Genomic DNA, 23544 nt, shown 5'->3' on the forward strand with positions numbered 1-23544 from the left:
CAAGCGTGAGCCACCGTGCCCGGCCTATTTTTGTACTTTTAATAGAGATGAAGTTTCTCCATGTTGGCCAGGCTGGTCTTGAACTCCTGACTTCAGGTGACCCTCCTACCTCAGCCTCCCAAAGTGCTGGGATTACAAGCGTGAGCCACTGTGCCCGGCCAAGAATTCTTTATATATTCGGGATTCTAGACTCTTATCCAATATATGATTTACAAATACTTATTCCCATTGTGTTAATCTTTTCAGTTTCCTGAGTAGTGTTCTTGGATACAGAAAAGTTTTTAATTTTGACAAAGTCCAACTTATCTATTTTGTTGTTGTTGCTTGTCCTTCTGATGTTACATCTAAGAATCCATTGCTAAATCCAAGGCCATGAAGATTTACTTCTGTTTTCTTCCAAGAGTTTTATCTTTTCAGCTCTCACATAAAACAAATATTTCAATGAAATATTTCAAAAATCAAAACTAATGCAAAAAGTCCATGATGAACAAAATATCAACATTTTAAATAAAGGCCAGATCTGCCCCTGCACTTGGTCTACGCCCTTCATTCGTGCACCCTGGGGCGGGGTCAGATTAAACTAGGGGAGCCCGTTAGGCTGGGGCTGGTCTGTGGCTGATGGCAGAGTTCGGGCCGGGCCGGGCCAGCCCAGAGCGAGAAACCGCTACTGCGGGAGACAGAGCGATTTTTTCCGCGGCAAATCCTTGAGAAGGGAGGATGGGAGGCGGCGGGACGACTCAGTGAAGCCTGCCCCGAACGCCAGATGAATCTGTGCCGTGCGCGCGCGTGTGGCTGCCGACCGCGACGACATAATCTTGAAAGTGACCGGTGTCCCGGAGCTCCCTGCTCTCAAGGGACCCTGACAGCAGCCGCCTCCCCTGGAGGCTCCCCTGCAGGGAGAAGCCCCTGGCGAGGGGAGGGGGTTGGACCGCGGTGCGCGCATCCCCAGGTCCGCGTCCCCGCCCTCTTGCCCCGGGCTCCAGTCCTTTGGGGGCAGGCGCGTGCACTGGGGGCTCACACCAACGCGCCCCTCCAGCCTGGCCCGGATTCCTGCAGCCCAATGGCAGGGGAGTCCGCGCACCCGTCGCGTTACAGAGTAGCCCGGCCGGGCCCGGATCTTGGACCACGGCGGGTCTGTCCGAAACCCACCAGTGAGCAAGCGGGAGAGCGCGGCCGCCCCGCCCCGCCCCTTCCGCGCCCGCCCCGCCCCCTCCCCGGAAGGCCCGGGTGCCCGCAGCTCCCCGTGGACTCCGACCCGGGGCAACATGGCCGCGTTCTCACCTCTGCGCGACTGCCAGGTACACGGAGTCTGCCCCCGGCCAGGTCCCCCTCGGGCCCCGGCTGTTGGGCATGGCCTGGTGCTGGCGGAATGGCGGGAGACATGGCCTGGGCGCCGGGCGTAGGGTGAGCCCTGGGCGCACGGGCGCGTCCGCGGCAACACCTGGAAGGGACCCGACGCCCTTCTTGTGGAGTCCCCACTGAGGGAAATAAGGGGCGCCTGTCAGGGCACTCGGGAGACCCCAAGACCTCCTAAAAATCCTAGCTCACTGGGCGTGGCGTGGGACGCAGGGAAGCCCGCAAAGGTGAGGGGCTCCTTGGAATCGGCCCAGGACAGGGAGCCTGAGCCCATCTTGCAGATGCGGAAGGTGGAGGTCAGAGGGGCCAGGTGACTTGTGTGTGTTGAAGTTTGAAGGGCTCCTGGGAAGAAGGCCCTGCTATTCCCTCCTTGCTGTCTATAGGCCTGGAAGGATGCGAGGCTCCCGCTCTCCACCACAAGCAATGAAGCTTGCAAGCTGTTTGATGCCACGCTGACCCAGGTATGCCTGCCTAGAGAGGCCGCGGCCCCTTCTGTGGAGGAGAAGGTTTTTGTTTGTTTGCTTTTGTGTATGAGACGGACTCTCACTCTGTCGCCCAGGCTGGACTTCAGTGGCGCAATCTCGGGTCACTGCAGGCTCCGCCTCCCGGATTCACGCCATTCTCTCGCCTCAGCCTCCTGAGCAGCTGGGACTACAGGCGCCCGCCACCGCGCCCGGCTAATTTTTTGTATTTTTACTAGAAATGGGATTTCACCGTTCACAGGATGGTCTCGTTCTCCTGATCTTGTTTGTGATCCGCCCGCCTCGGCCTCCCAAAGTGCTGGGATTACAGGCGTAAGCCACCGTGCCCGGCCTGGGAAGGTTTTAAAATTGGGGAATGCTTTTTAAATTGCACCATGACCTTAGCAATAGATGGCAGTACATCTGTGCACTCTGTACTGGAGGACGTGGGAGCGTGGGGACATATCTCTGCCGCCCACAGCGTCCTGAGAGGGCCTCTGCACTCACCCTCCTTCCCCAGGACTCTGAGTGGTGGGTGGACAGCAGTGGGTGCCATGGGGATGTTTTTTGAGGGTGCTGGCCTCCTTGGGCCTCCCCTTGTGGCCTGCTGAGGGTCTGATGCAGGGCTTGGCTACTTAGGACATGGTATCCTGTCCCAGGATGCATCTGTGAATATACCGTTTTCACCTAGGCTGTGTCAAGACCTTCTGCCACATTACCAGTCGTTTCTCTACCCGTGAAGGGTCCTGTAGTTTTAGAACTAGGAGAAGTCTCAGAAGATCCAACTAGTTTGTTTGACAGGTAGGGGAACTGAGGCTCAGAGAGTTGAACCTACTTGACTTGAAGGTTGTCCATGAATTAGAGGCAGAACCAGGGTGAACCTGGGCCTAACTACACTGATAGAAAACTAAAGCTGGCGTTGGCATGGGCGGTGAGGCCCCTGCATACTGAGTTCATCCACATAACATGAGGACCCAGGGAGCTCTTAGAAGCCTACTGGCTGAACAAGAGAGGACTGATGGAATGCTGTGACTGTGCCATGGGTGCCCCTCCTGTTCCCAGCCTGCCCTGCTGTTCCCAGCCTGCCCTGCCGAGGGACTCTGCTGTGGGCATCTGAGTTGTTTATTTTCTGTTTGACCTGGCTCACTTGCCCTTCCTGTACCTCGCTGGCCTCTTTAGAGTACTCGATTTGTTTTTTGTTTGAGATGGACTCTTGCCCTCTGGCCCAGGCTGGAGTACAATGGTGCAATCTTGGCTCACTGCAACTTCCGCCTCCCAGGTTCAAGTGACTGTCCTGTCTGAGCTTCCGGAGTAGCTGGGGTTACAGGCACGCGCCACCACACCTGGCTAAGTTTTTGGATATTTAGTGGAGACGGGGTTTCACCATGTTGGTCGGGCTGGTCACAAACTCCTGACCTTGTGATCCCCTGGCCTTGGCCTCCCAAAGTGCTGGGATTACAGGCGTGAGCCACCACGCCCGGCCCCCAGTACTCGATTTGTTACACACCACATCCCCAATCAGTGGTAGCTCATCCTCCCAGCCTGTGCATATTTTGTCCCGTGTATTGGTGTCTCTGTGCTGTCCTATGTTAGAACTTCGATTCTTTAAATCTCTGTGCCAACCCTCCTCTATCTTGTCAAAATGCTTGTGTAGCCTATAGTCCCAGCTACTTGGGAGGCTGAGGCAGGAGGATTGCTTGAGCCCAGGAGGTTGAGGCTGAAGTGAGCTGTGATTGTGCCACTGTACTCCAGCCTGGGCAACAGAGTGAACCCTGTCTTACAAAAAAAAAATATATATATATATATACACACACACACACACATACATGTACTAATTCTGTGTAGATGTAGGTTAGATAACTGAAAGGGCATATTTTAAAATCTAATGCATGATTATAGATCTAGGACTTTTTTAAAAAAGAGGCATTTGAATAAAGGACCAGGTACCAATGCACCAAATTGTTTAAAATGACGATGGGCTGGGCGCGGTGACTCACGCCTGTAATCCCAGCACTTTGGGAGGCTGAGGCAGGTGGATCATCTGAGGTCAGGAGTTCGAAACCAGTCTGGCCAACATGGTGAAACCCCATCTGTACTAAAGATACAAAAAAATTAGCTGGGCATGGTGGTGTGCACCCAGCTACTTGGTAATCCCAGCTACTTGGGAGGCTGAGGCAGGGGAATTGTTTGAACCAGGGAGGTGGAGGTTGCAGTGAGCCAAGATAGCACCACTGCCCTCCAGCCTGGGCAACAGAGCGAGACTCTGTCTCAAAAAAAAAAAAAAAAATTAGCCAGGCGCAGTGTGCACACCTGTAATCCTGGCTACTAAGGAGGCTGAGGGAGGAGAATTGCTTGAACCCTAGAGGGAGGGGTTTGAGGAAGCTAAGCACTCCAGCCTGGGTGACAGGGCAAGATTCTGTCTCAATTTAAAAAAAAAAAAAAAAAAGATAAGTTTTATCTTTCAACTTTTGTGTCTTTCTGACTCTCTAAAATGAATGTTTACTGTGACTATTTTTAAAACGAATGAATAAGAAGCAGGAATGTTCCTGTCGTGACCAACTTCAAGGCTCCTCTTAGGGCGGAAGAAGCCGATGTGTAGCAGGTCACCTGTCAGGAGGAACTTGCCCTTTTTTTTTTCTTTTCTCTGTCACACAGGCTGGAGTGCAGTGGCGCTATCTCGGCTCACTGCAACCTCCCAGGTTCAGGCGATTCTCTTGCCTCAGCCTCCCAAGTCTCAGCTGCCCAAGTCGCTAGGACTACAGACACATGCCACCATGCCTGACTAATTTTTGTATTATTTGTAGAGACAGAGTTTCGCCATGTTGGCCGGGCTGGTCTCAAACTCCTGCCCTCAAGTGATCCACCTACCTCGGTCTTCCAGAGTGTTGGAATTACAGGTGTGAGCCATCGCACCTGGCCAGAACCTGCCTTTTGATGTTTCTTTTTTGGAAATGCAGCATCCCTAGCCTTAGAAAGTGTGCCTCGGGTGATGTGTATTTCATTTCTTCGTATGAAGAAAGTTATTAGCCAGGTTATGCCTTCTTTGGGTTAGAGTCCAGAAAACACTCAGTGTTCTACAAAGAAAAACAAATCTGGATTTATTTTTATTTTTTGTTTTTTGAGACGGAGTCTCTCTGTCATCCAGGCTGGAGTGCAGTGGCGCGATCTTGGCTCACTGCAGCCTTGGCCCCCGGGTTCAAGTGATTCTCATGCCTCTGCCTACCAAGTGGCTGGGACTACAGGTGTGCGCCACCACGCCCCACTAATTTTTGTATTTTTAGTAGAGATGGAGTTTCAGCATGTTGGTCAGGCTAGTCTCGAACTCCTGACCTCAAACGATCTGCCCGCCTTGGCCTCCCGGAGTGTGAACCTGGATTTAGAGCCACACCTTTGCTAGAATGATCCAAGGGCTCTGTGAGGACTTGTTTTGCTTTTCCCATTTTAGTATGTAAAATGGACCAATGACAAGAGTCTCGGTGGCATCGAGGGCTGCCTGTCAAAGCTCAAAGCAGCAGATCCGACCTTTGGTGAGTAACACCTTCCCTGGGTGGGGGGCCCCGCTTGACGCAACCAGCCCCTCTCTCTTTCCTTTATCACCGGCACACAGTTGGGATGGGGAAGGCAGGTTGGGTGGCAGTAACCAGGGTGGCATTTGCACAGAGGGAGAGAAGATGACAGCGCCTTTGTATTTGGAAAAACAGTCACTTCCATAAAGATGCCAGGTTCTAATAGGCGTTTTTCTTGCCTTTTCTCTGATCACCATCAATTATTGAATAAAAATGCTGATCTCATTTCTCAGATGACGAAACTGAGGGTTGGCAAGAGTAAGACCGTACTTAAAGCCACCCAGCTGGTGGTTGACAACTGGGATTAGATAAGCTTCCTGAATCCAAGGCCCAGATCCCTGGAACATGAGAGGTGGCTGCTGCAGCCTCTGTCAGGGGACCAGTGAGACCTCATCTAAGTGGCCAGGGAGAGATGGTCACTGATGGGTGACAGAGGCTGGCATCCAGGCAAGCCATGTGTACAGTGGGCATGGGAAGCCAGCACAGTGCATTGAAGGTGGGTGGTTCCAGGATGCAGCAAGGTTCCGGGCCTGGGGGAAGGGCTGATGAGGGGACAGGGTCTTGTCACGGTGGCAGGGACCCCCTTCTCACCCTGCTGCAGCCTGGTCAGATTTAAGGCAGGGGCTTGTACTGCCCTGGAGAGGAAATACAAGGAAATAACTGGGGGAGAACGGAGAGCCAAACCCAGTCATGGGGAGCCAGGCGCCAGGGGTGGGCTCGGACTCTGAGCAGACCTTGAGCCCTGATCAGGGGCCTCCAACCACCTGAATCATCAGCTGGGCTGGGCTGGGCTGAGCTGGGCTGGGCTGGGCTGGGCTGGGCTGGGCTGGGCTGGGCTCGACTATCGGAATCACCAGCTGTTTTCCAGGGGCCACATGGGTGGTCCTCGCACTATGGTTGGGTCTTAGGTCCCAGGCCTGAGCCAGTGACCAAGTTCCAAATGCCAATGGACACCCTGGCTCTCCCAGAGTGTGGCCTGGGGGCCTGCACTTCTGCCAGCAAGGCTGCTGCGAGGGCCACGAGGCACACACCCCCACCCTAACTTTTAGCATGTGTGAGCGGCACAGATGACATCGTGACTTCTGTGCTCCGGGGCCTCCTTGGTCCAGACCATCATGAGCAGCATCCACTGATGCCTCCCGGGAGCCGCGTGCTGGCTGTGTGACAGTGGCCACTGATGAGCCTGCAGGCAGAGGCTAAGTGCTCATCCAGTGAAGGGGAAGGTGCTTTAGACACTGGCACTCAGCACAGTGCCCTCACTAGACAAATATTCAAGGGTGCCTTTAGGCTTGCCATTCCCTCCATGCTTGACAAGCACCGAGGCTGAGTTCTGCAGTCAGCAGGGCCACAGTGCACAGCCTACTGCTGCCTGGCTGGCCCCTCCTGGGACATGGGGTGTCTCTGTGACATATGGAGTCTGGGCTGGGCTGGGCTGAACCACCAGCCGTTCTCTAACCTCCCACCAGCGATGGGCCACGCCATCTCTACTGGCCTGGTACTGATTGGCACTGGAAGCTCCGTGAAGCTGGACAAAGAACTGGACCTGGCTGTGAAGACGATGGTGGAGATTTCAAGAACCCAGCCGCTGACAAGGCGGGAGCAGTTGCACGTGTCTGCAGTAGAGACATTTGCCAAGGGGTGAGGGGCCTCCCTGGGCCGGGAGCTGGCACCCTGAGGCTGTGCTGGGGGAGTGGCAGGGTATCCCTTTCCTGACACCCTTGGGAGCAGGGCGGGGTGGGAGAGCGATTCTCTCCTCGCCTCCTGAGATGCTCTCACGGAAAATCACATCCTTTCTGCTTCCCCATCCTTGGTGGAGTGCTGAGTGAGGAAGCAGTTGGTGAAGATTCCCAACTGAGTGTTGAAAGTAACTTACTTTGGCCGGGCGTGGTGGCTCACGCCTGTAATCCCAGCACTTTGGGAGGCCGAGACAGGCGGATCACGAGGTCAGGAGATTGAGACCATCCTGGCGAACACGGAGAAACCCCGTCTCTACTAAAAAAATACAAAAAATGAGCCGGGCGAGGTGGCGGGCGCCTGTAGTCCCAGCTACTCGGGAGGCTGAGGCAGGAGAATGGCGTGAACCTGGGAGGCGGAGCTTGCAGTGAGCTGAGATCCGGCCACTGCACTCCAGCCCGGGCGACAGAGCGAGACTCCATCTCAAAAAAAAAAAAGAAAGTAACTTACTTTGTTTCATTAAGTAAATTGTATATTATTTTCCTTACAAAAATAATAGGGTCACACTACAGAAATTACTAGGTTAGGGAAGACAGAAGAAAACATGCTTCTTCTGGTGGGAAATAAACAATCAAATCAAATCTTCACCCATATGTTCCTTGCCCTTGCACTGGTTTTCACGTCATCCCCCCGCTGTTCCCACGCTGGTTCCCTCGTTCTCTGGGACAGCCCCCATGTCTGCTCAGGCAGGCGAGATGCCCTGCAGTTAGGTGACCTTAGCCAATTGTGCAGGGCCTCAGGGATTCCGAACCCGGAGACTGGGGAGGTGCTGCCTGGTCTTCCTGGTGAGTCATCCCAGGTGTGATTCCACCTCGGAGACTTCCTGCAGGTGTCTGACCGTCTCCAGTGGGATTATCCTCGGCAATTTGTTAAACCAGTTTTTTTTTTTTTTCCAGTTGAACTAAACAGTAAAATTCCCCACTGGGTTTTCAGTTTTCTGATTCATAACCTAACACAGAAATTGATATTTATTTATTTATTTAGACAGAGTTTTGCTCTTGTCACCCAGGCTGGAGTGCAATGGCATGATCTCGGCTCACTGCAACATCTGCCTGCTGGGTTCAAGCGATTCTCCTGCCTCAGCCTACCAGGTAGCTGGGATTACAGGCATATATCACCACACCTGGCTCATTTTTATATTTTTAGTAGAGACGGGGTTACACCATCTTGGCCAGGCTGGTCTTGAACTCCTGACCTCGTGATCCACCTGCCTTGGCCTCCCAAAGTGCTGGGATTACAGGCAGGAGCCATCACGTCCGGCCAGAAACTGATTTTTTAAAAAACACGTCCATGTAGACCATGACATTGGTGAGAAACGATGCCTCTTACATTCCCCGTGTGGGTGGACTGTGTGTTCAGTGTTGGTGAGAAATCTTTCTCGGTTTCCAGGAACTTTCCGAAAGCCTGTGAACTATGGGAACAGATTCTCCGGGACCACCCAACAGACATGTTGGCCCTGAAATTTTCCCATGATGCTTATTTTTACCTGGGCTATCAGGAACAGATGCGAGATTCTGTTGCTCGAGTTTACCCCTTCTGGACACCTGACATCCCCCTAAGCAGGTATGTGCCAGCTGGAAATCACATTGTTTCTGTTTCTTAATCTCTCTGTTCTGCCCTAAAAATATGGTGACTCTCTTGGGCCTGTCCTAAAAATAATGGGACCATTGTTGCTATTCTCCTAGTTCCTTAAAGTTCAAAGGCTTCACTGTCTTCATTTGATTTTCATCCCACCTGTGAATGAGGTAGTACCATTATGTATTGGTCAGTATGGGATTGTTTTTGCTGCAGTAACAAACATCCCCTGGTTCCTCTTCCCCAAAGCTTATTATGCAAAGGTTTATTTTTTACTCATACTACATGGCACCTTAGGAGGGATGAGGGCTCTGCCGCCATGTCCTTGTCTGCATCCAGGATCCCAGCTGATGAAGCAGCTGCCCTCTGGACACACCTGTCACTAAGAGGGAAAAGCAAGCTTTCCTGGGGGGGCTTACAGTGGCAATTAAAGGTTTAGAATGAAAAGGATACCCTGTCACTCCCAAGTCATTGGCCAGAGCTGATCACATGACCTCGCCCACCCACAGGAGACCAGGAAGTACAGTTCTACCTTGTGCTTGGGAAGAGAAGGAGGCCTGGAATGTGCATGAACAGCCCCAGTGACCACCACACAGGAATGACTTCACTGCAGCTTCATTACAGGATAGTTGTGAGGTTCAGAGAGGTTAATAAGCTGTATTATTTAGTCAGCACCCTCCAGAGAAGCCCAGAGAGCTCTGAGACAGAGAGGTAGAGATTTATTTTAAGGAATTGCCTTATGTGAGTGTGAGGGCTGGCAAGTTCAAAATCTGTAGGGCAGGGCAGCAAGCTGGAATTCCTGCAGGAGTCAGCATTAGCCTCGCATCTGGAGGCAGTCTGCAGGCAGAATTTCTTCTTCGAGGGGCCTCAGTCTTTCTCTTAAGACCTTTAACTGATTGGATGAGGCCCACCCACATGGAGGGTAATCTGCTTTACTCAAATCACATCTAGAAATAGCTTCACAGGACTGGGCACAGTGGCTTATGCCTGTAATCCCAGCTCTTTGGGAAGCTGAGGCTGTAGGATTGCTTAAGCCCAGGAGTTCGAGATAAGCTTGGTCAACATGGCAAGACCCTGTCTCTACAAAAAGAAAAAATAAATGAAAAAAGTTAGCCAGGCACCGTGGCATGTCCCTGTAGTTCCAGCTACTCAGGAGGCTGTGACGGGAGGATCTCTTGAGCCCAGGAGTTTGAGGCTGCAGTGAGCTGGCAATCATGCCACTGCACTCGGCCTGGGCAGCAGAACAAGGCTCCGTCTCTAAAAGAATATATATTTCACAGCAACGTCTAGACTGGTGTTTGACCAAACAACTGGCACCATGGCCCAGCCAAATTGACACATAAAAAATTAACCATCACAAGAACCTAGTAGTACCTGTCACACAGTAAGCATACAAGAAATAGCTTAAGTCTTGAGGATTAAATGACCCCAGTAAACACACGATACATATATATATATATATATATATATATATATTTTAAAGATAACTCTGGAAGCCAGTGCTTAAGAACATTGCTTCAATGAATAACAAAAACTAGAATCAATCTCCTTGCACAGTAGTGAAGCTAACATCTTCGTCTCAAACAGAAGCCCCATTGCTCTATTTTGTTTTAACTTAACCCCAAGAAATCACAGGAAAGAAACCTGTTTCATGTGTGACCACCCTAGATACTCGGGTGCGCAGTTGCAGATGAGATTGGAAGTGTGGGCTGGGCGCGGTGGCTCACGCCTGTAATGCCAGCACTTTGGGAGGCCGAGGCAGGTGGATCACCTGAGGTCAGGAGTTTGAGGCCAGCCTGGCCAACATGGTAAACCTCATCTCTACTAAAAATAACAAAATTAGCTGGGTGTGATGACATGTGCCTGTAATCTCAGCTACTCGGGAGGCTGAGGAAGGAGAATCGCTTGAACCCAGGAGGCGGAAGTTGCAGTGAGCTGAGATTGTGTCACTGCACTCCAGCCTGGGCGACAGAGAGAGATTCTGTCTCCAAAAAAAAAAAAAAGAGTGAGAGATTGGAAGTGTGCAGTTATTCAGTAGTGTCTTCCAGCCCATCCTGGGCTGGGCCTGGGCTGAGGGTGAATTGGACAGACAGGTCCCAGCCTGTAGGAGCTCCGGGTCTGAGGAGGACCCGGCTGTCCACTGAGTGCATTCCAGGCCAGGCAGGGGACCGTGTACAGCACTGAGGAAGCCAAGGAGGAGCTGTTGACAGCCCACAGGTCACGGAGGCTTCCCAGGGAGGTGCCCCTGGGTCATGCCTCTGGGTGGATGTCACCATGCAGACAGGAGGGAAAGAACCCTTGTTATTCTCAGTGGAGACCCGTGTTGATTCTTGGAAGGTGGGATGCTAATTGAGGAGCAGGGCCGCTCTCTGTGCCGGCTTTGGGGATGATTGTGCGGATGTAATGTTCATCTTGCCCCTCACCAGTCTGAAGCACGGAATTGCTAAAAAGCACAGAGCTTGGCATGGAGATGGCGATTGTGTCCGTCTCCTGTGGCTGCTATAGCAAAGGGCTGCAAACTAGGTGGTTTGGAGCAGCACATAGGTATAGCTTTGAGGGTCAGGAGTCCCATCCAAGGTGTCAGCAGGGCCAGCACCCTCAAAGCCTCAGGAGCGGGTCCTTCCTGCCTCTTCTAGAGCCTGGTGGTGCCCGGAGTTGCCTTGAAGTCCCTTGGCTTGCAGCTGCATCACTCTGCCTTGGTCTTTACCTACCTCCTTCCTTCTGCATCTGTGTCTTCACACGGCCCTCTTATAAGGACACCAGTCGTTGTGTTAGGACCCACCCTAATCCCATATGACCTCCTCTAAACTTGATTACCTTTGCAAAGACGCTATTTCCAAAAAAGGTCACATTCCCAGTACTGGCGGTTAGGATCTCAGTGCATCTTTGTGGGGACACAATTTAAACTGCTACCTGTCCATCGTTTTGTATTCTGAGATATTTTTTCTGTGTTTAGCTATGTGAAAGGCATCTACTCTTTTGGCTTGATGGAAACCAACTTCTATGACCGGGCAGAAAAACTTGCCAAAGAGGTAAGTAGGTCCTTCCCAAGGTGCCTGACCCCTTGGGGAACAGCTGTTGGGTGGACCAGGGCATGTGAGGGGCACCATTCATGTGTGACCCTGGTGAACCCCATCCCCGCTCTCACTTCCTCAGAGAGATTGGGGAGCTCATGTTAGTGTGAGCAGCTGCCGCCTGCCAGGGGCTGTCATTCACCTGTGGCCCCCTGAGGTCCCCAGAGCCATGTTCCTTGGCTAACACTGGTTCCACATCTGCAGATGAGGTTGATGGGGTACAGGGAGCTGGGGTCAGCCCACTCACTTGGGGTTGCACTGAGTGGCGGGTCTGGGCTCCCTCCAGCTCTGCCTGGCTCCAGAGCCCACACTGCCCTGCAGGGACAGGAGTTTGTAGGAGGCGAAGTGTAAATAAACGTTGGCTCTTCCTTCCTGAACTTCGCATTTCTAAGCATCACTCACGGCACCAGAGGTTCGGGGAGCTGAGTGATGATGGCCAGTCGTGATGATTGCTGGGTGCCCATGCGTAACTGCTCCCAGGGCCAGATGGTGGGCTTAAGCTGTCAGGCATGGGGCGTGGGTGGTCTCATGCTCTGGGGGTCCCTCTCCTGTACTTCTCTTCTTGCAAGATTGGAAACTGAGGCCCATGGAGGGGCTGCCATGCACAAGGGACTGACAGCTGCTCCTGTGCCCGGCTCTGTGCGGCACCTTATATGTGTCTGCTTGTGTCCACACAGCTCTGCCCACGTGATGTTCAACTCCTTGTTGCCCAGATGAGGGGCCCGAGGCTCAGAGGCCAAGGCTAGAGCCTGCCTAAGGCCACATGGCTCAGAGATGGCAGAGCCGGATTCCACCCAGGCCACCTGGCAACGGCTGTCCTTTCAGCTGCTTGCTCCAGGCCGCGCCTCCCAACATCCTGGCTGGGGCTCTTCCCCCAGCAGTTGCCCTAGTCGGCCTGCAGCACCCTCCCCAGGAGACAGCACTGGGGCCCAACGGTCCCTGGGCTCTCTGAAGACTGCTCTGATTATAGAATCTGAGACTTGTGTCTTGAGTGATATGTTCTTGGCTTTAACTCTGAGTCAGGGCTGGTGGGGGACCCGAGTGGCTTTCTGGCAGTCTTGGTTCTATGGCCTGGGTGACCAGACACCACATCCAGGGATCAGCTGTAGGAAAGTCCCTTGGAGACCATGGCAGCTGGGCCCTCCTATGGGTGGCATCCATCTGGGCACCTGAGAGCTCCTGAGACAGTTGGAGAAGCTCTGGACAAGAGTAGCTGTGGCAAACCAGATGTGGCAAGTCCCCCCATGCCTTGCAAGGAGCAAGAAGTGGTAGATAGGGTCCATTCCTGCTCCATTGATCCCCTTTCGCCTCCTGTCCCTTGTCTTGCAGGCACCAACTCTTTGACTTCAACACCAGCACCCCACCGGCAACTACTGGGCAGGAAAAGGGGGCTGTGATGGGGCCAGGGGTGGTAACACATGGGCCATGTGTCTGCAGCCCCAGGCCGGTGAGGGCAGGAGGAGCCAGGGCAGGAGCAGGCAGGCAGCAGGCACAGGCACAGCCACAGAGCTTGGGGACCTGGAGCTCCAAGTGGCTCAATGGGTGGAGGCTTAGGGAGGAGGCAGCAAGCCGGGGAGCCAGGAGCCAGGACTGTAGAGGGGCAGGCGAGGACTGGATTCTGCTGGGCCTTGTAGCCTGGAAATGCAGTTTGGACTCCTTCCCAGGGAGCCATGGTGGGGTTCCAAGAGAAGGAGGAAGCCGGTCAGCCCATCAGAGCTGGTGACAGCCACCACCCTTCACTCCCTACATGTGTGAAAGCAGCATGCTTAGCAGGGTCCCATCTCAGGACCCCGCGCCCAGCCTGCTTAGACTGTGCCCAAGTGTCCTGTGCTCAGAGCCCCTGCCCCAGGGGTGCCCACAGTCCCCTACAGACACACTTCCTTTCCCTCCGTTCCCACATAGAGTGGACTGGGCCCACGAAAGCTGAGTGGTGGGCAGAGAGGCAGGGCTTGCTGGGGCCGACCTCCTGCCAAAAGCCTCTCAGCAGGTGCTGGGCCAGGGCAGAGGAACGTGGGGCTTCTGGACCCCTGTGAAAGGCGTGGGGAGACTGAGGCAGTGGGGCTGGTGGGAGCTCATGATTTGGCATGGGGGACCTGGGTGCAAGCCAGGCAATGGGACTTCTGTCAGCCTCAGTTTACTGCTCGATTTTGTAAGCTCCGCCTGGGACCGAGTAGATGCTTAGCAAACATGAGCCGAATACATAAATAGAAGAAAGAAACCGCTAGGCGGGGAGGATCATTCCATGAGTCCAGCCTGCCTCGCTGGTCGCTGTCAAGCTCACAGGTCATGGGAGCGGCTGTTGTCATGAACTGTGATAACCTTAAAGCCAGCTGTTTCTGCACGCAGAAAGCCACGTGTCCTCACATATGTGGTAGTGGGAAGAGACAGCCACAGCCACTGGAGGACTTGACAGTTCACACCACGTTCACGTGGGCAGTAACCGCTTCTCTAAGAGGAAGGCAGCATCTGTGGCCTTCCTGGCAGCAACTGAGGCCCAGAGAGGGCGGGCATATTTTGCAGGCGCCTCAGCTGTGTGCAGAATGCTGTGGGCTTGGGTCTGAGCCCTGGCCTTGGAAAGATCCTGCCGCTGTCCCGCTGGGTGAAGTCGCATAGCCTCCCTAAGTCAGCTTCCTCGTCTGTGAACCGGGCAGTGAGGCCCGTGAGCTGGTGTGCCCGGGTGGGCGGGAAGCGGTGCTGATTGTCAGTGTTTTGAGTCAGAGCCCCGTCCCCCCACTTGCTCCACCCCGTTCAACCCAGGCCCCTCTTGCCCCTTAGAGACCTGTCATCGCCTGCCCTGGCAGCCTGACTGATCTGCTTTATCTGGAATCCTCTTCCCCGCACCCTGTGTAGGCTTTATCTATTAACCCGACAGACGCATGGTCGGTGCACACCATCGCTCACATCCACGAGATGAAAGCAGAGATCAAGGATGGGTTGGAATTCATGCAGCACTCAGAGACCCACTGGAAGGTACGATGCTTGTCGGTGGCTCACCTCCCTGGGAAATGCACTGCGTCCTCTTGAGTTAGGCCAAGGCTTTATGGACAAGAGTTACGGGACATGGTTCCCTCTCCTCCTTCTCCTGCACCTGCCTCAGGTGTTTGGCTGCTGAGCAGAGCACAGTCAAGATTCTAGTCCCCACCCCAGGCCTGTACCTTGCCCTAGGGACTCCACTGAGGGTCCAGCCCAGACTCCTCTGTCCTCACAGGGCCTGGTCAAGAGGAACGATTAGCCTCCTAGAAGCGCATGAGCTACACCATGACAGGGACCCTCTGTGGGATGTGGAAACCCAGAGGAAGCATTAAACTCAACTGGACTTGGGGGGACAGTGGCCAGGGAAGGTGTCCTGGAGGAGGCAACCTCTGAGTTGGCTACTGAAGGATGAGCAGGTGTGTGCCACACAGAGGGGGAAGATGGAGAGCATCCCAACCGTCCCCAGCTTGAGCAAGGCTTCCAAAGCCTACAGTGGCCTGTGAGGGAGAGGAGAGCTGCACAGTTTGGTGTCCTAGAGCCCAGGTACAAGGCAGACATGGGCCGTGCAGGAGGCTTTGTCAGTCCCTCTTTCCAGGGGAGGCAAAGTGGTGTCCAGGCAGAGGCGGAAACGCCTGCAGAGACCTCAGAGAAGGAAAGGCTAGTGTCATGGTGGAGGTGGGCCCTCTGGACAGACAGGGCCGCGTCAGGTGAGCCTGTTGGGCTCAAGGGAGATGGGACCTCCCCGGGACGGGACACAGGGTCGCTCACTCAGCGTTAATTGAATACCCACTTTGTATTTGGGGTCAGCAAGAAATCAGGGAAGGGTGAGCACTTGGCTCCCAAGCAGGGTCTGTGCGGTCTGAGCCACACGGCGGAGGACCCTCGGGCCTCCAGATTCAGCTCTGTCAAGGGGGCAGCTGTCAGGTTCCCTTCTCAGGGACAGTGAGGTTTGTTTGAGGTTTTTGAGTGCTGGGCACTGTCCCTTGTTGAGGATCACGAGTCCAGTCTCCCGAGCTTGGAAATACCCTAGCAGGGGCCAGCTCTGAGCCCAGCACAGGCCCTGCTTTAACACCGCTTCATACTGAGGGCGGCCTAAGGGAGTCACTGACATGCCACCCACCCCCCTGGCTCTCGGGGCTTTGCCAGCACCTGTTGGAGTTTGGCCCTGGGCCTGCTGATCTCTGCAGGTTTTTTTGGTTTGGTTTGGTTTTTTTTTTTTTTGAGACAGGTTGTCTCTCTGTCACCCAAGCTGGAGTGCAATGGCACAATCAGGGCTCACTGCAGCCTCGACCTTCTGGGCTCAAGCGATCCTCCCACCTTGGCCTCCCAAATAGCTGGGACTACTGGCGTGTGCCACCACACCTGGCTAATTTAAATTTTTTTTTTTTTTTTTAGAGAGACAAGGTCTCCTCCCTATGTTGCCCAGGTGGGTCTTGGACTCTTGGCCTCAACTGATCCTTCTGCCTCAGCCTCCCAAAAGTGCTGGGATTACTTTTGGGAGGCATGAGCCACCGCACCCGGAGTTTATCCAAGTGCCCTGAGCTGTTTGGGCACCCATGGGCCTTGGGCCACTCCCTGTGGAGTGGCTCTGTGATTCCTTTTCTCAACTTCACATGTAAGGAAGGCACAGCTGGAGCTGCTGAAGTAACTTCCTCTGCGCCGGTCCTGGGGCTGCTGCTCCCCAGCTCAGGCAAGCGGGTTGGGAACCTCCCCTCGCCTCCGTTTCCTCCTTGGTAAATGCAGCATAATAGTCACTGCCCTTCCAAGTAGAAGAGATTATGTGGCCGGAGGCACCCAGCACAGACACAGAATATTGTTTCCTGCACTCAAAGATGATGGTTTCTGTGGCCAGGTGTGGTGGCTCACACCTGTAATCCCAGCACTTTGGGAGGCTGAGGCAGGCAGATCACCTGAGGTCAGAGGTTTGAGACCACCCTGGCCAAGATGATGAAACCCTGTCTCCACCAAAGATACCAAAATTACCTAGGTGTGGTGGTGCACACTTGTAATCCCAGCTACTCAGGAAGCTGAGGCAGGAGAATCACTTGAACCCAGGAGGCAGAGGTTGCAGTGAGCCAAGATCGTGCCACTGCACTCCAGCCTGGGGGACAGAGCCAGACTTTGTCTCAAAAAAAAAAAAAAAAAATGATGGTTTCTGCATTAGCACAAAACAACATATTTTTTTTTCCCATAGGTCTTCAGACTTTTCATAAATTCTTTTTTTTTTTCTCCTCCAGGATTCTGATATGTTGGCTTGTCATAACTATTGGCACTGGGCTTTATATCTGATTGAGAAGGTAAGGTGGCTGCCTGTTTGCACTGTCTTATCCTGTAGAGATTCCAGAGGGAGAAAGATTTTTCTGGCTTTTGTTGTGTATTCACATCCCGTGGAGCCCTGATGCAATGGAGCATTACTGTTTCCAAAGAACGTCCCAGGCTTGACCTGTTGTAGGGATTTTTCACTGTCGAGGCCTGGAAATCACGCCTGTGGTGTGTAACTTGTAGAGACCATTCAGAGCAAGTGCCTGTGGCTGGAGCCGAGAGCCAGACCCCCACCCCGCAGGGTGTACCTGCCTGGGCCATGAGATCTTCCAGCGGGAGCCAGGGTATGGGGCATCTGCTCGTGACACCCTTGACCCCAGTGATTCCGCCGCAGGGTTCCATGTGCCAGACTGTCACTTCCAGTGCTCTTTATCCTGCACAAAAGCTAGAGGCTCCCTGAATGTCCAAAAAGTGAGAAATGCTGAGAACATGAGGGCCCTGTCATGACATAAGAATGTGACGATACAGTGTCTGGAAGACAGCACAGAACCCAGCTAAATGTACAGGAGAGGAAACATACACAGAAAAGAGAAAGGCGGCTGGGCGCAGTGCTCACGCCTGTAATCCCAGCACTTTGAGAGGCCAAGGCGGGCAAATCACCTGAGGTCAAGAGTTTGAGACCAGCCTGGGCAACATGGTAAAACCCGGTCTCTACTAAAAATACAAAAATTAGCTGGGCGTGGTGGCGCCTCCCTGTAGTCCTAAGGCTGAGGCATGAGAATCGCTTGAACCTGGGACACGGAGGTTACATTGAGCCCAGATTGTGCCACTACACTCCAGCCTGGGTGATAGAGTGAGACCCCATCTCAAAAAAAAAAGAAAAAAAAAGACTAGAAAGAAATATACGAAAAAGCTTACAGCAGTTAGTATGAGCAATACCTATATTAACTTTTCCACTAGGAGAGAGAATGCTTCCACAACACCTGTTTCTTCAGTGGTGGCGGCACAGGTACTGCTGTCCTTTCTACACTGGGGAACCAAAGGTCCGGTTGAAAGCGAGTTAACCTTCTCCCATCCCAATGCCACCAAGACACTGTCCGTCCCCCTCTGAGAGGAGGTGGAGGCCTGAGGCCATGTGCTCAGGGGGCTTTGGCCTGGCTGTTTTCAGTTCACGTCCCAGTATTACACTTTGCTTTCTCCAGAGTTTAATCAGGAGAATTTTATTCTTCCAGGGCGAATATGAGGCCGCGCTGACCATCTTTGATAGTCACGTAAGTTGCACTCACACCGTGTTCAATTTGTTGTAGCATTTTGCCTTTGAGTCTCAAAGAGACCAGATCTTTGAGTTCTTCAGGATTGTCCCAGCCAGAAAAACAGCTGGAGCAAGAACATGTTTCTTGTGTAAGGCCTCATGGGGTTGATTTTGCCACGAGCGATGTTGTAACCCTGCCTATGCTGGGGACAGTGGTTGGCCCTGCTCACCCCAAGGGTGCTGGTAGATTTACACATGTAAGGGCCTCGCCTCTGCAACTGTGGACTCTCCTCCAGCCCTTTCAGATCACTTTTCTTTGGTAAGACAACTGGTCTACCCATAGGAATTTTTTTTTTTTTTTTTTTTTTTTTGAGACAGAGTTTCTCTTTTGCTGTCCAGGCTGGAGTGCAATGGGGCAATCGGCCGGAATTTTTTTTCTTCACTATAATAAAATAAAAATAACATAAAATTACGTGTACAAGGCTGGGTGTGGTGGCTCACGCCTGTAATTCCAGTACTTTGGGAGGCTGAGGCGGGTGGATCATTTGAGGTCAAGAATTCAAGACCAGCCTGGCCAACGTGGCGAAACCCTGTCTCTACTAAAAATACAAAGAATGAGCTGGGCATGGTGGTAGGCGCCTGTAATCCCAGCTATTTGGGAGGATGAGGCACGAGAATCGCTTGAACCCAGGAGACAGAGGTTATAGTGAGCCAAGAACACGCTACTGCACTCTAGCCTGGGTGACAGAGCGAGACCCTGTCTCAAAAAAAAAAGAAAGAAAAAAGAAAGGTACAGCTCTGTGGCATTAAGTGCATTCACATTGTGCAACCATCACCACCCTCCGTTTTCAGAACATTCTTCATCTTCCCAAACTGAAACCCTATACCCATTAAACACTAACCCCCCATTCCTCCTCCCCGGGCCCAGACACTCTTTTGAGAGGGGAAAATAAAAGCCTGACTCCCAGCTCCAAGGACCCCAGGGATGGCTTCATCATAAAAGTCTGGAACCACAGAAATGCTTGTGATCTGGGGATCTAAACATCAGAGAAAAGCACACAGTAATTTCCCTTGGTCAGGAAGTTGTAGTAAGAAATGAAGGGTGTGGTGGCTCACGCCTGTAATCCCAAGCACTTCGGGAGGCTGAGGCTGGTGAATCACCTGAGGTCAGGAGTTGGAGACCAGCCTGGCCAACATGGTGAAACCCGTTTCTACTAAAAATACAGAAACTAGCTGGGTGTGGTGGTGGGCGCCTGCAATCCCAGCTACTTAGGAGGCTGAGGCAGGAGAATTGCTTGAACCCAGGAGGTGGAGGTTGCAGTGAGCGGAGATTGCGCCATTTGCACTCCAGCCTGGGCGACAGAGGGAGACTCTGCCTAAAAAAAAAAAAAAAAAAAGAAGTGATGGGTGACATACTCCAAGAACTCGAGGTGGCCTGCTCAGCAAAGCTGAGTCTAGAAACATGACCAGGCAGACAACCCTCCCACCAGTGTGGTCTGAGGCCCGGGGATGGGAGGTGGCAGATGCTTTGGGCCTGGTCCGGGTCCTGGGTATGCAATGCAGTGGGCTTTTTCTTCAGGTCCGCCTGGTGACCCCTCTAGTGCTTGGAGCAGTCTACACCCCAGGCAAGGGTGATGGGCCTGTTAGTTGAGGTGATGGGGACAGTGGCAGAGGGCTTGCTCTATACGGGCCCCACCCCACCTAGACAGGCTGACCCTAGCTGTGCCTGCAGCCCCCTCATCTGGCCCACCAGCTGAGCCCGCCTTGGCGCCCTGTCTTCCAGATCCTTCCCAGCCTGCAGGCCAGTGGCACCATGCTGGACATGGTGGACAGCTGCTCCATGCTCTATCGCCTGCAGATGGAAGGTAGCCACCCCTGCAGCCCCACTGGCTTCTGCCTCTTCCTCCCACACGAGGAAGAGGGTGCTGTGGCCTAGGCCCAGGGCTGGGCAAGAGCTCATGGGTGAGCCGCTCCAGACCCCTCTTCAGACCTGGCCGCTGCCTTGGGTACCGCTCTGCAGCTGCCTCCCAGCTGGCCCAAAGCTGGAGGGGGTGCCCAGGCCACACTGCCCTTTCTAACAGTTCCCACCGCTCCTCGATGTGGAAGCCTCCAGCTCTGCACCCAGGGTGGCACTTGCTCTGCTGTTCCCACTGCCGGCCTGCCAAGCCTTCGGGGCACTGGTGGCACCTGGCCACCTGTCTCGATGCCACCTCCTTTCCTAAAACATGAGAGAGTTTCTCAACTCCCTGGGATTATAGACAGGTTTCTCAACCTTGTCATGCTCTACAGGTAGCCTGGAGGGATCAGCCACAGCTCAGGGGCTGTCGAGGGCTCCAGCCAACCACTGGGGTGCCAGATGGTTCTCCCCTTACCTCAGGCTCAGCAGAGCCATCTGGAACCACAGAGGCCTGGGCTAGGCCCTGGGTCAGCAGTACAATGAGGGGTGCAGGCCTGGGCTGAGCAATTCAGGAACCTGAGGGAGTGCAGGGCAGGCTGTTTCTAGAGATTCAGAAGGCTTCCTAATGGAGGTGAAATGTGAGCCACAGAAGCATGTATGGGGCTTGCTGGGCAGAGACAAGGGAAAGAGTTACACTCAGAGAAAGCAGACCATCCAAAGCTACCGGGACATAGAAACCAGCAGCCTGCTGCAGAACAAGAGGCCAGAGGGCAGGCTCGATGTGGTCAGATCAGGCAACAGCAGGCTGAGGGGTGCAAGAGCCAGGGAGCCCACCTGTGGGAAGGGCAGGCTGAGGCTGGAGACCCAGAGAAAAGTGGGGGGCCCGGGGCATCCATGGGGAAGCTGGGGGTTGTGTGGGGAAGGCCTGGGGATCCAAGAGGCCTGGGTTTGTCACAGCAGACAGAGGTTTTGTTTAATAACCTTTGACACTTTTTAAAATGTGCTTCCTACTTCACGCATCTATGGCTTCTATAATTAAACAGTCCTCACAGAGGTCTAAGCACAAGGCCAGACACTGCCTATGGCCCTGCCTACCTCCCCGGCCTCTCACCTGGGACAAGGTCATCAGGGCCTCCAAGGGAAGTGCTGTGGGGGAGACCCTTGCACAGGACACACCCCAGAGCCTCATTCCAGGCCCTGGGTCTCCTCCCCATGTCCTCAGGGGTGTCTGTGGGCCAGCGGTGGCAGGATGTCCTGCCTGTGACCCGGAAGCACAGCCAAGACCACATCCTGCTGTTCAATGATGCACACTTCCTGATGGCATCCCTGGGTGCACACGACCGCCAGACCACACAGGAGCTGCTGACCACCCTGCGGGACGCCAGCGAGTATGCAGAGGGGACCTTCTTGGGGTGGGGGTCCTCACCCTGCCGAGAGGGTGACAGGGTGCTAGGGCCATGCGGAGACCTGTTCAGTGCCTGCCCTGCCTGTGAGTGCAGCAGGGGGATGCCCATGGAGGCTGCTCCCAGGTGTGCACCCCTATAGATATGCGTCCCCTGGTGCAGACCCCCGAGGTGTGTGCACCCACAGGTGTGTGGCCCACAGCTGTACAACTGGTTGCCCCAAGACACAGAGCTGCCTCCATCCCCATCGTGGGTATGAGATCCTCAGGGTCACAGAGCTGCCTCCTGTGGAGAGGACACAGCGAAGCCCTGAAACCAGAGACACCTGCTGCTTACAGGCCCTGAGGTCCTGGGCGAGGTGCTTCTCTGGTCTGAACCTCAGTTTCCCCATCTAAATCAGGGATGGTGCCTGGCAAGAGCTGGTGAGGGCTGACCTGGGGGACCTGGGCTGCCCTGCCCATTCCCTTCTGGGGGTGGTGATTGCCTTGTCTTGCAGTGCCAGGCCTTTGCCTGTCTTGTCAGCAATCCTGACAGTTCTGTTAGACTGGCACTGTTGTGCCTCCTTCACAGATGAGCAAACTGAGGCCAGAAGGTGGGGGACCAGGTAGCTGGAAATGGGCGAACTCCAACCCAGGTCTGAGCTTAGTGCCCTGTGCCGTCCCCTCGATGGGCTGCCCCGCCTGTCACCTCACCTCATCAGCGTGGCATGTGTCAGGCACTGGGCCAGGGACACCTCGCTGAGGAAGAAATGGCCCTGCCCCTCCCGGATGTTCTGTGATGGGCAGGCAGCTGAGGGCACTGTCTCGGGTTCGCAGATCTCCAGGGGAGAACTGCCAGCACCTCCTGGCCCGAGACGTGGGGCTGCCCCTGTGCCAGGCCCTGGTGGAGGCCGAGGACGGGAACCCTGACCGCGTCCTGGAGCTGCTCCTGCCCATCCGCTACCGGATCGTCCAGCTCGGTGGGAGCAATGCCCAGGTGAGCCGATGGCTGCCAGCCGGGGCGCCTGGGGACTGGGCCAGGGAGTCTGGGCACCCTGCAGCCCCCAAGTCTCTCCCGTGGTGTTGGTGCCCACAATGTGGATGTGACTGTGTCTTTCACGCTCCCGCCCTGTAAGTTGGTCATCGAGGGTGTGGCATCAACACCACTGTCTCCCTGGAGAGCAGGTGGCCCACGGTGGGCGGGGCTCACCTCCCCCGTCCCGAGGTGCCGGAGCCTCACGTGCCCAATTGGTATTTCAGAGAGACGTCTTCAACCAGCTGCTGATTCATGCGGCCTTAAACTGCGCCTCCAGCGTCCATAAGAACGTGGCCCGGTGAGCTCCTGGCCCCTGCCCAGCTCTCCTGACTCTCACAGGCTCTCCCCGCAGACCTCGGAAGTGCCTGGAAGCCCCACCACCCTTAGCCTGAGGTGCTCCTGCTTCTGAGGCTGTGAGGTGGGGAGGCTGCGGGGAATTTGGTTCTCCTTTGTTAGCGGGCTCAATTTGACCAAGTGGAGCCAGCTCGACCCCGGGCCCAGCCTCCCACCCTCCCCAGCCCACTCCCTCTTAGCCATGCTGAGCTGCCCAAGTACGCAAATACGTCCTGCTCTTTCAGGTTCCTGGGCCTTTGCACGCTTGGAACACCCTTTCTCCTTTTGCACCTGGCTGACACCTAATGCTCAGACCTCAGCTCATTTCTCTTGCCTGCCTGCGCTGGGTGCCGAGAGGCAGCAGTGAGCAGGCACACCAGGCACTGGCTACCAGGAGCCCATCTGTAGTTGGGGGAGCGACAGGGAGCAGTCAGTCCCACAGACACACGTAAACTCACACTGAGGGAGCAGCAGCTGAGGGCACACCCGAAAGTGCAGTGGGTTTAGCCAGGCCAGGCATGGGGCTGGTAGGAGGGTGGCATGGCTTGAGGGTGAGTGTTAGGAGGGTGGCATGGCTGGAGGGTGAGTGTTAGGAGGGAGGGTGAGCGTGTTAGGAGGGTGGCGTGGCTGGAGGGTGTGTTAGG

At 54.4% G+C, this 23544-nt stretch overlaps 1 protein-coding gene across 4 annotated transcripts in view; it reads left to right on the forward strand.

Moving 5' to 3' along the window:
• Positions 1-1188: 1188 nt before the first annotated feature.
• The window catches only part of TTC38 (tetratricopeptide repeat domain 38), a 25783-nt gene continuing 3427 nt past the window's right edge, over positions 1189-23544 (forward strand). The window contains exons 1-13 of one of the 4 annotated variants that reach the window (XM_023221731.1): positions 1189-1298; positions 1740-1817; positions 5263-5344; positions 6850-7021; positions 8507-8680; positions 11649-11724; positions 14617-14736; positions 16977-17036; positions 18234-18272; positions 20037-20118; positions 21373-21538; positions 22369-22528; positions 22717-22865. In XM_023221731.1, the coding sequence (XP_023077499.1) occupies positions 1266-1298; positions 1740-1817; positions 5263-5344; positions 6850-7021; positions 8507-8680; positions 11649-11724; positions 14617-14736; positions 16977-17036; positions 18234-18272; positions 20037-20118; positions 21373-21538; positions 22369-22528; positions 22717-22865 (1391 nt within the window). In that variant the 5' untranslated portion in view covers positions 1189-1265. The other 3 variants (XM_023221732.1, XM_023221733.1, XM_023221735.1) reach the window with 3 other exon arrangements.

The sequence above is a fragment of the Piliocolobus tephrosceles genome, chromosome 19 (genome assembly GCF_002776525.5).
Source record: "Piliocolobus tephrosceles isolate RC106 chromosome 19, ASM277652v3, whole genome shotgun sequence".
Lineage (NCBI taxonomy): Eukaryota > Metazoa > Chordata > Mammalia > Primates > Cercopithecidae > Piliocolobus > Piliocolobus tephrosceles.